Below are 12,065 nucleotides of genomic sequence, written 5' to 3' on the forward strand. Positions count from 1 at the left end.
GGCCGGGGATCGCCACCGTCTGATAGGCTGAAGCCTATCAGAGGCGGTACAGGACGGATCGCCATCCTGTACCGTCCATGGGAAGGAGGAGAGGGAGGGAAGGAGAGTGAGGGCGGAATAGCGCTGCAGAGGGAGGCTTTGAGGACCCCCCCCCCCCCGCAAGGCACAAGGCAGCGGCGGCGATCAGACCGCCCCAGCAGGTCATCCCCCTAGTGGGGAAAAAAAGGGGGGGGGGGGTTGAAGTCTGATCGCCCTGCCTAAAACCTGATCTGTGCTGCGGGCTGAAGAGCCTACGCAGCACAGATCAGTCAAAAAGGGGCCGGTCCTTATGTGGTTAATCAGAAATAACTTTATCCCTACTTACGACACAGAAATGAAATATATATTGTTTTTTTTCAAGACAAACTAGGCTTTCATTGCATGGCATTTTTTCCCTCGAACAATTTTGTTTTCTATGAATTTTAATGGGAAAACAAAGAAAAAAAATAGAAAACATTTCTCAGTTTTACCAATTCCAGTTTAAAAATAAAAAGTGCTGCTGTAGATAAAAAACACAAATTGTGTTTGGCTATTCTTACTGCTTATCACAAAACTTAGATTATGTTCCGGTCACAATTTATGGTGAAAATATTTGATTCAGAAATAATGCTACACAGTGTATTTTTCACTATGAAATGAGAAAATAAACGTATTTTTAATGGTAAAAATCAATCTCATTAGCTCAGGAAACATATATTCCCGTTCACCAATTAGTCCTGCATCAGATAGTGCCAGAAATGTGCACAGGAGCAAGGCCAATCCTGCACAGCACTGCTTCTGCTACAAGACGTATATCTACTGTCTCGTGGCTTAGATGAAGTCACAGAGGACGTATATCTACTGACTTGTGGATAAAGTGGTTAAAAACCGCTTCAGAACCGCTCTGGTGTGCACCAGCCCTGACAGTGTATGGAAAGAAGGCTAAAGACAGCCAGTTCTATCTTCTGTCACGTCTTCCTCCACTCAAGTCTTCCTCCCACAGTGTGATGTCAGGACCTGCCTCCCTCATTGCATTGTGGGAAATAACTGCTAAGCAAGCAGCATCTTCCTCTGTGCAAATGTATATTTATATAAAAAAAAAAAAACTGTTTAGCCTATCGTATTGTTAGTGGGTGTGGTTATAGATAATAGTGGTTGGTGTGGTCTGTTTTTTTTCTTGTCTGCCAGTAGTAAAGAGGATGACCTGCAGACTGATTGTGGATCAAACAATATGAAGAAATTACATGGCGAACATCAATCATTTCTTGATCTCTCTTCTAATTTTTAACTTCTCACTTTGCAATGTATCGATTTAAAAAAATGGTAGCAACATGAAAAAGTGCCCTTTAAAATGTATCTAATTCTTTTTATCATTAAAGAGACTCTGTAACAAAATTTTCAGCCTCATTTCTTCTATCCTATAAGTTCCTATACCTGTTCTAATGTGGTCTGTCTTACTGCAGCCTTTCCTAGTTGCACAGTGGCTGTATTATCTCTGTTATATAATCTAATCTTCTTTCCTCTGATGGCTCTGTCAGGCTCAGGCACACAGGCAGGAATGTGCTGCTCTGCTTGTGATAGGATAGAAGCTATACACACCCTCTCCAGGCCCCCTCCAAGCTCTGTGCGAGTCACAGACTGAGCTCCTCTCAGCCTATCACACTCTGGTTAGAAGCCATGTCTTTTGTTTGTAAACACTGCCTAAAACTGGCAATTACAAGCCAGGATCTCAGCAGGGAGAGGCAGAAACAGCACAGAGGGGCCCAGGAGAACATAATGAATAGAATGGTATGATTTTTGCTGTAAGAATTTTAGAGTACAGATTCTCTTTAAGAGTGTTTTTAGCCTGTGTTCTAGCTGTTTTATCATCACTACTGATAAATCCAAGGAGGGGAAACAGAGAATTCTGGGTCAGGTTTTTTCCCATACACTGCAGCCAAGACATCCTGAACCGACTAGCAGTTTATTGGTGAAATGGAATTTATGATCTGCAGCTGGCTTCCGCTCTGTCATCTATCAGTAAGAGACAGAACCAGCTGCAGATCAGAAATTAAAACTCACAAAGCTGCTGCTGCTCTGTTCTCTGATCTCTCTACCGCAGTGAATGAAAAATAAATTATTTCCCACAATTCACTGCTTCTCCTAGAGAGAAGGAACAGGCCGATTACCGTTCTGTGTGGAGGAGTCTTCTTTCGGGGCGGAGAGTCCTCCTCGCTGTCCTCTTCACTGCTGCTGTCTCCCCCGTCCACCAAATACCTGAAATGAGAGTAGGACATGGAAGATCTCTTGCATTACTGGTGTAGGTGACCTTTCATCCCTGTAATCAATGAGGGCTTCCTGTGTTTGGTATTTTGCAGAAGTGACAGAGGGACGCATTGCATAGGTGCCCATGGCTGCCCCACGCCGGTACACGAGATGCATTCAGGAAAGCTTATGGTGCTGCTGGTTATTTACCGGAGTGTGTACTCAATTCAGTCTCTATACTGGACAACTGGGGGACGCTCTATGGGTGGAGATTTACTCATCTTCCCACGTCTTGTCATGTCACTCTTTGCCAAAATGAGGCTTGACCTTAGTGTACATGAAATACAGAGAGACGTATTGGTTCAGTCTCCTCTCACTGAATCAGAGTAAAGTCATACAGCTTCTGATCAAAGTGATTTACTCAATCGAGTACACTAAGGTCAAGACTAATTTTGGCAAAGAGTGACATATCTAATGCACCAGTACTTTATTCGGTAGTGTGTTTATATTGTTTATTCACGTCTTGTCATGCAATGGCCTCAATTCATTAAAGAGAACCAGAGACGAAGCACCCTCATGTATTTTACCATATATATCATATATATCAGTGGGAACATTCGAGAAAACACTTATCCTGCTCTCAGTTTCATTACTTACTGTTCAGATTGCTTATCACCTCTGATAAAATCCCCAACTGAGCATTCAGTTTGGCTTTGCTCAGGAATCATTATAGCTGAGTCTGTCTTCTCTGATGTCTTTTCAAGCCCAAGCCTGCCCCCTTCTGGCTCTGCTATGACTCAGCTATAACGATTCCTGAGCAAAGCCAGATTGAACGCTCAATCAGGGATTTTATCTGGGCTGATAACAAGCAGGCTGAGCAGTGAAGGATAAAACAGAGAGCAGGGTAGGTGTTCCCACTGATATACTGATATATATGGTAAAATACATGAGGGTGCTTCGTCTCTGGTTCACTTTAAGCGCTACGGCATGCGGTAATGCAGAACAGCTGATTTTACCGATCACCTTCCCGAAAGCCAATTCACTAAAGCTATCACTGCACAGAAAATTAGAATTACCGACTAGTGAGGTAAATTATTGATTTTTGCGTTAAGTACGTCAAGAAGTTGCAATTCACAAATATTAAAGTATTCAGTGTATCAATCAAGAGTGTTGGGTATTTACCTCCAGCTCTGAGCACCCAGTAACTCACTTTCCATGCGGACAGGTGTAGCAGACAGCCAATAGGGAGAGCCACACAGCCCTGCTTCTCTCCTGATTTGGCCCGATACCCTGGAAGGCGGGACTTCAGTCCGGCAGAGAAAGTGGATCCGAGAAACTTTTACTCATTGCATAATTGTGTTCCTTTCATATAGGTTATAGGGCATTCCTCAAGCCAAATACTTTTGTTTTAATACTCTAATTCCCTATAAACTAAATAAGCCTCATCCACAGCTCCTCCAGTGCCTTGGCACTCTGAGACCCATGTAGCAAGGGCTTATGGGAGCTCAGACTAGGGAGGAGGAGGCTTTTTCTGAAGGAGGAGGCGGCGTTACCAGCTAGGAGCTTCGGAGATTTCGAGGGAAGGAGGCGAAGAGGGAAGTGGAGTTTTTACAGGCTGAGGGGTGGAGATGCAGAGCAGCTTGCCTGTGTAATTATCACAAGCAGAACATGGCTGCTCTCATCGTATCACAGGAAGAAATAATCATTCTATTAAAGCTGTTTGCAGCTAGATATGCTGTGTAAACCATCTAAACTTTAGATAAGATACTGTATATAGACAAGTTACTTGTTATAGTTAGTTTTTCAACTGAGATCCGCTTTAATGTTTTTATGTGAAAATAAGAAAAAGAACAGGTGAAAGAAAACCCATATAACTGACTCAGTGAAATACACAGAGGCACAGAAAGATAACAGAAATGCAGGCTTACTTCTTATGCGGTAGTCGCTGCTTGGCCTGGTAACAGTCCAGGATCCACTCCTTCCTCACAATGATCCCTCCGGCCGCTTTCACCTGGCTGTACTTCGGGGTATTGGCAAAGGCACATCTGTAAGGGGATTAAACAGATCAAATGACCCCTAAATCACAGCAAAGACCCACAACAGCTGCCATTCACTAAGTTCCCAGTGCAATACTGATGTCCTGACCCGCTGTGTTCCTGAAGTCACAGGGAGCGCACCGGATCAGGATAGAGGCTCCGGACATTATGCTGCCAATGTGTGGGATACAGTGAAGCATACAGTCAATGGAAAGTATTTTTCACTTTTACTGTTAGCGGTAACTCTCTGCATGCGGTGCATTGTGATTCTGCGACCTGTTATACCGCAAGTCTCCCTCCACACTGTGACCGTTGCATAGGTGGTGCATTGCAATCAGCCGCATTACACAGCGGCCATTACGCAGCATCACTGCAAACGTGGCCCCAGCATTACCGCATCCCGTAAAGCAGAAACAGCGGACTTCAACAATATCACGCATTTAAACAGGAGATCACGTGGCGAAGATAGCCGATATGGAGGTTGTATATAAGCATAAATATAGATATGGCATGCAGCCTGGCTATTCCAGGACTGCAACCAGTACAGTTCCCTAGTGAGGCCAAATCTGACCCCCCCCCCCCAAAGGCTGGGGGTGCCACGTAGCGTGGATCGGGGAGGCAGGCCCTAGAGCTGCGCAGCCGCACTCGCATCGGTGCGGACTGCACAGCCGCGGCCTCCTCCGGCGGCCATATTTGAGGAGGCAGGAGAGCCTGACCCGGGCTGTGGGGTCGGGGTGAGGATAAGAAGCAGGGACCTGGCAGAGCTGCACGGAAATTTTCTCTTAGAGAGAAAAGAGACAGTTCTGATTTTCAGCAGAACTGGTACTGAACATCTCCAAGGCTTTATTGGTGCTATCTAGTCCCGAGGTGAGACTAGCTGGTGGTGAACAATATAAACACGAGTTACTGTTCTGTAAACATGTAGCCTAGTACAGAACAAGGTGACCGTAGTATGGAACATGGGATTTTCCATGCCATGCGCAGTAAAGTCCATGGTTGTCATTACCCCACGGGGGTCCTAGCCAATGACAGGCGACGAGGTATGGACCGTCCCTGGTCGGATTATGTCACATTTAACTCTGTAGTCACTAGTATAAAAAGCAGGAGATAGGCTGCAGAGTTTCACTTACTTTCTACCTCCTGCCTCAACCTTTATTTATGTTTTGACATTTTGTATGCTGTATATAGTAGATATGCCTCCGGGCTATGTAGTATAGATGGAACGTAGGATAGACATAAGAAGATAACCTGATTACCATTCACCAGGAAGGTATTCAAGAAGCTGTAATGCAAAAGACTTACTACAGAATAATCTGCTTGGCTAAAGATGTAACAAACTGTATCTGTATATCTGTTGACTGAATAAACTCCTCAACTCTGAAGACGCCTGAGGAGTTCTATCTCCAATGCTGTTGCTGTGATGAGAGTCGTGTCTGCAGCTCTTACTAATGAGTTGCTGGTGCCGGGATAAAGGTGTGTTGTTGCCAATAGCAACCAACGTATAGTTTCTTACACACAGAGTGAGTGCTTTAGAAAATAAAGGAAAACCTAAGAATCCACTATTAGGAAATGGTCTAGTCCAAAACCTGTCAGAATGGTCAGTGTTTTACTACTTTCTGTAAGGGACAGCGACATGGGAAAATAAATACACTTAAAGTGAACCTTAAGTGTCCAAAAAATTACTCATAGGCACCCGTATGCGGACATATGGCCGCATAGGGGTGCTATTTTGGCTGGGAACGCGTAGTATCAGCCACGTTCCCCAGCCTGACGGGTCCTGACGGCGAAACCGGAAGTGGTCGCCAGCGGGACCCGGAGCATCAGAGCGACTCGTCGTGGGCACCGATCAGCTGCAGGGGGCTGAGGTAAGCCCCAGGTGAGTAAAACTCAATTTTTTTTGGACACTTAAGGTTCACTTTAAAGTGCATTTTAAATGTGAAACATTGTGCATGGTATACATACATATGCACATTTAAATTGTAAAACAGCTCACAATAGTGTTCCTTTAATTATTAGTAGCTTACGACACTGATGATACTGTTGCTAGGCGATTATATGCTGAGCACCCCCGTGCGTCACTGCGGGCAGAGAAGAGGACCTGCCAGCTGCTGCTTGGAGGGCTCAGTAAACACTGGAAGTAGCAGCTGCGACGCCGCCCCTCCCCACTTACACTGCGCACCTGCATCCACTCGATATAACCGCCAATAATGGTGAGATATAAACATTTCTGCCACAGTGATGGGATGAACCAACTTCTGTCCTCTCTGCCATCTTTTTGAGGGGCAGCTGTGGGTGATTCCCCTGGTGGTGGCAGCTCCGGGGCCCACCTGCGCTGCCCGTTTTGGTCTTGCATGCGGAGTTGGGGTCCTAAGTGGTGGCAGAGCCTGGGCCCACAGCTCCTCTGTGTGTTTGAGGTTCACAGACCTCTCACTCATCCTAGTTTTATGTCCATTACTGATCAAGTTTTGGTCAGCTGAACCAGGGGATACCCGCCATTTCTGCTGAAAACATGCCCATATATTTCCTGGGTACAGCTCCACCCCACCAGCCTAAAATAGATTTCTGGGGAGGATACTGCAGTCACCTGTCTCTCCCAGCACTTTTCAGTGTTGGCAAAAAATAATAAACAGAGGAGAGATGGCAGCGCATTCCTAATACCAGGCCACATCTGAAATGACTACCAACAGAGGCGTGCAGAGCCCCCTAGAGGCAACAGACACACCTTGCATTCACAACAGATGATAAACTATGCACTAGAGTCCTAACATCTGGATAAAAACAAAGCAAACATAAAAAGCTGGCCATAAGGTAAACTTACATTTCTTATGCTGGATACACACGGTTCGTTCCCGCACTCGATTCCCGTCGATTCGTTTATTTCAGACATGTCCGATTCGCGTTTCGATGGATCGTTAGGTCAATTTGCCATACTTTACATGGCAATCGACCTAAAAATCATCGAAATGCGCTCTGAAATGTTCGGGAATAATCGTCGGGAATCGAGCGGCGCATTCGATGCGGGAACGAACCATGTGTATTCAGCATTAGACAGCAGGGAGAGGTGGCTGTGCTTCCCAAGACAGGCTGCATCTGAATGACTAACAGCACAGGTGTGCAGAGCCTAATTTATAGGCAGGGTACACACCTTGCATTCAAAACAGAAGCAACAAATTAACATTAACCACTTTATCCACCACTACAGTATATCTATGTCCTCTGTGACTTCATCTAAGCCCCAAGTCAGTAGATATACATCCTGTGTGACGTCATCTAAGCCGCGAGTCAGTAGATATACGTCTTGTAGCAGGAGCAGTGCTGTGCAGGGTTGGGCTTCCTCCTGTGCACATTTCTGGCACTATCTGAATCAGCACTAATTGGTGAATGGTGATATATGTTTCCTGAGCTAATGAGATTGATTTTTACCATTAAAAATACTATTATTTTCTCATTTCATAGTGAAAAATACACTCTGTAGCATTATTTCAGAATCAAATATCTTCACCATAAATTGTGACAGGAACATAATCTAAGTTTTGTGATAAGCGGTAAGAATAGCCAAACAAAATGTGTGGGTTTTATCTACAGTAGCACTTTTTATTTTTAAACTGGAATTGGTAAAATTGAGACAAATTTTTTTTTCTATTTTTTTTCTTTGTTTTCCCATTAAAATTCATAGAAAACAAAATTGTTCGAGGGGAAAAAAATGGCATGCAATGAAAGCCTAGTTTGTCTTAAAAAAAACAATATATATTTCATTTTTGTGTCCTAAGTAGGGATACAGTTATTTCTGATTAAAAAAGGACACAGCTAAACTGTCAAAACTGCTCTGGTCCATAAGTGGGAAAAATGGTCTGGATGCGAAGTGGTTAATGGAGGATGTTAGCTTCTAAAACAGTTTGCATGCAGAGTGTAAATGTTGTAAGTGCAGTCTCCTGTGACTCAGTCACTCAGCCAGCTGCGACACAGAAGAGACCATGGTGACACCGCTCAGATCACACAGCCACCCGACGTGCAGCCTCCTGTCCCCCTCTACGCTCAAGGCCATGTGGTCACAACTTTATCGGTGTGCCTAAATGCCTACAGGACACAGAGGCAGCAACAAGGGTGAGGTAACCCAACCCCCCTCCTCTTAGTGAGGCCCAGTTTAGTTGACATTCAAGTCCTGTTCTGAATCCATCGGAAAGCTCATCTCTATTCCAGAGCACTGAGACAGTGTTAAACTAGACCAGCGCTGGGCAAACTACGGCCCAAGGGCCATACGCTGGCACGTCCCAATGTCCTGTCATGTGATGCCGTTGCCATGGAGACGCAATGCTGGATTCGGCGATGCGGTGAATTTTAAGTTCCCGTTTCCGCCTGCTAGCGACTCTGCAGGGAGGGAGGAGGTATTTAAGGAATGCAGCCCGCAGAATGCAGCCTAGGCTGCAGAGTTTGCCCAGCCCTGGACTAGACAGTTTAACCCTATTGGACAAGCATCACAGCCATGCACTGCTATATCACCAATAATGACCCTTGCGCGAGCCACAGTGACTGAATCCTTCAGATGGCATTTTATCAGCTGTGTAAAATGCGCTACACACTACAGACAGTTCTTATTTCATACAGACGAGCACACAAGCCCCTCCCTGTCTACCTACATGAGATGAGTGCTGTCCGGGGTCCAGTCCGGCCTGTACTTGGCTCCCATCTCCAGTGCTTTATCCCTGAGATCCGATCGGAACGGGTTCTGGAATCCGCTGAGCACAAACACGGTTCCCTGTAAGAGCTGGTGCAGATCCATGGCCTGGGAGCTGGAGGGGGTCTTCCTCTTAGCGGGTTTCTCGGGCGTCGGGGTCTTCTTAGCAGGGGGAGAGGGCTGGGCTTCCACTGAAATAGACCGGCAGGTGACGGCGTTAGCTACAGTGCAGGTGACAATCTTCCAGTAATAAGCAATGATTTGTTGTGATGGGAGACCTCCAGAAAATAAACCTCACCTTTGACTTTTTTGGGTGCCGGCTGTGAGCTGCTTTCTTTGGAGCCAGATGGGGACACCTTGGATGAAGGGCGGCTGGACGACTCCTTGTTGAACTCATACTTGCGTTTACCAGATGATGGTTCCTACAAGACACGGAAACACTGAGCAGATCTGCAGCTGGGCAAGGCAAGTATAGAACTCGACACAGATGTCACATGACCAGAGTAGCTTCAAACACAGGTGAGCAGAACGGGCGGGGTCCTGAGCGCTGCCACTGCCTGTAACCACCACCCACACGCTACACCACAGGGGGCAGCACCTCCTCAGTGTCCTCACCACCAGGGAAACCACCACCCAAATAACCTCAAACACAGGTGAGCAGAATGGGCGGGGTCCTGAGCGCTGCCACTGCCTGTAACCACCACCCACACGCTACACCACAGGGGGCAGCACCTCCTCAGTGTCCTCACTACCAGGGAAACCACCACCCAAATAACCTCAAACACAGGTGAGCAGAACGGGCGGGGTCCTGAGCGCTGCCACTGCCTGTAACCACCACCCACACGCTACACCACAGAGAGCAGCATCTCCTCAGTGTCCTCACCACCAGGGAAACCACCACCCAAATAACCTCAAACACAGGTGAGCAGAACGGGCGGGGTCCTGAGCGCTGCCACTGCCTGTAACCACCACCCACACGCTACACCACAGGGGGCAGCATCTCCTCAGTGTCCTCACCACCAGGGAAACCACCACCCAAATAACCTCAAACACAGGTGAGCAGAACGGGCGGGGTCCTGAGTGCTGCCACTGGCAGTAACCACCACTCACACGCTACACCACAGGGGGCAGCACCTCCTCAGTGTCCTCACTACCAGGGAAACCACCACCCAAATAACCTCAAACACAGGTGAGCAGAACGGGCGGGGTCCTGAGCGCTGCTACTGCCTGTAACCATCACCCACACGCTACACCACAGGGGGCAGCACCTCCTCAGTGTCCTCACCACCAGGGAAACCACCACCCAAATAACCTCAAACGCAGGTGAGCAGAACGGGCGGGGTCCTGAGTGCTGCCACTGGCAGTAACCACCACCCACACGCTACACCACAGAGGGCAGCACCTCCTCAGTGTCCTCACCACCAGGGAAACCACCACCCAAATAACCTAAAACGCAGGTGAGCAGAACGGGCGGGGTCCTGAGCGCTGCCACTGCCTGTAACCACCACCCACACGCTACACCACAGGGGGCAGCACCTCCTCAGTGTCCTCACCACCAGGGAAACCACCACCCAAATAACCTAAAACGCAGGTGAGCAGAACGGGCGGGGTCCTGAGTGCTGCCACTGCCTGTAACCACCACCCACACGCTACACCACAGGGGGCAGCACCTCCTCAGTGTCCTCACCACCAGGGAAACCACCACCCAAATAACCTCAAACACAGGTGAGCAGAACGGGCGGGGTCCTGAGCGCTGCCACTGCCTGTAACCACCACCCACACGCTACACCACAGGGGGCAGCACCTCCTCAGTGTCCTCACCACCAGGGAAACCACCACCCAAATAACCTCAAACACAGGTGAGCAGAACGGGCGGGGTCCTGAGCGCTGCCACTGCCTGTAACCACCACCCACACGCTACACCACAGGGGGCAGCACCTCCTCAGTGTCCTCACTACCAGGGAAACCACCACCCAAATAACCTCAAACACAGGTGAGCAGAACGGGCGGGGTCCTGAGCGCTGCCACTGCCTGTAACCACCACCCACACGCTACACCACAGGGGGCAGCACCTCCTCAGTGTCCTCACTACCAGGGAAACCACCACCCAAATAACCTCAAACACAGGTGAGCAGAACGGGCGGGGTCCTGAGCGCTGCCACTGCCTGTAACCACCACCCACACGCTACACCACAGGGGGCAGCACCTCCTCAGTGTCCTCACTACCAGGGAAACCACCACCCAAATAACGTCAAACACAGGTGAGCAGAACGGGCGGGGTCCTGAGCGCTGCCACTGCCTGTAACCACCACCCACACGCTACACCACAGGGGGCAGCACCTCCTCAGTGTCCTCACTACCAGGGAAACCACCACCCAAATAACCTCAAACACAGGTGAGCAGAACGGGCGGGGTCCTGAGCGCTGCCACTGCCTGTAACCACCACCCACACGCTACACCACAGGGGGCAGCACCTCCTCAGTGTCCTCACCACCAGGGAAACCACCACCCAAATAACCTCAAACACAGGTGAGCAGAACGGGCGGGGTCCTGAGCGCTGCCACTGCCTGTAACCACCACCCACACGCTACACCACAGGGGGCAGCACCTCCTCAGTGTCCTCACTACCAGGGAAACCACCACCCAAATAACCTCAAACACAAGGGGCGGCAAATGCTCACTCACTAAGGAGCACATGACTATTAGACACAAACAGAGGGATATAGAGGCTGACAGATTTCCTTTTGAACAATGCAGATTGCCCGGCAGTCCCGCCAATCCTTTGACATACTTTTAGCCATAGACCCTGAACAAGCATGTAGATCAGGTGACTGTAGTCAGACTGGATTAGCTGCATGTTTGTTTCTGGTGTGCGATTTAGACACTACTGCAGCCAGAGATCAGCAGGGCTTGCCAGGCAACTGGTATTGTTAGGGGGGGGGGGGTAGTCTCCAAGCTGTTGCTAGATCTGGTACTGCAGGTCCGGGACATGTACTGTGCCCAGTGCTGCCTGCTGAGTGACCATTGCCTCCTCTTCTTGTATTTGTGACTCAACAGATTAGCAAGAGCCCCATGCAAGTCTGAGTAGCAGA

The 12,065-nt window shown here is 48.3% G+C and overlaps 1 protein-coding gene across 4 annotated transcripts in view; it reads right to left on the reverse strand.

Annotated features, from left to right (window-relative positions):
• Positions 1–12,065, reverse strand: part of XRCC1 (X-ray repair cross complementing 1) — a 62,168-nt gene that overhangs the window by 26,963 nt on the left and 23,140 nt on the right. For all 4 annotated transcript variants that reach the window (XM_068241971.1, XM_068241970.1, XM_068241972.1 and 1 more), the window contains exons 9-12: positions 9,272–9,395; positions 8,936–9,164; positions 4,191–4,307; positions 2,187–2,274 (exon numbers count right to left, since the gene is read on the reverse strand). In XM_068241971.1, the coding sequence (XP_068098072.1) occupies positions 2,187–2,274; positions 4,191–4,307; positions 8,936–9,164; positions 9,272–9,395 (558 nt within the window). The remainder of the gene's footprint in view (positions 1–2,186; positions 2,275–4,190; positions 4,308–8,935; positions 9,165–9,271; positions 9,396–12,065) is intronic.

This window comes from Hyperolius riggenbachi, chromosome 6 (genome assembly GCF_040937935.1).
Source record: "Hyperolius riggenbachi isolate aHypRig1 chromosome 6, aHypRig1.pri, whole genome shotgun sequence".
In the NCBI taxonomy this organism is placed as follows: Eukaryota; Metazoa; Chordata; class Amphibia; order Anura; family Hyperoliidae; genus Hyperolius; species Hyperolius riggenbachi.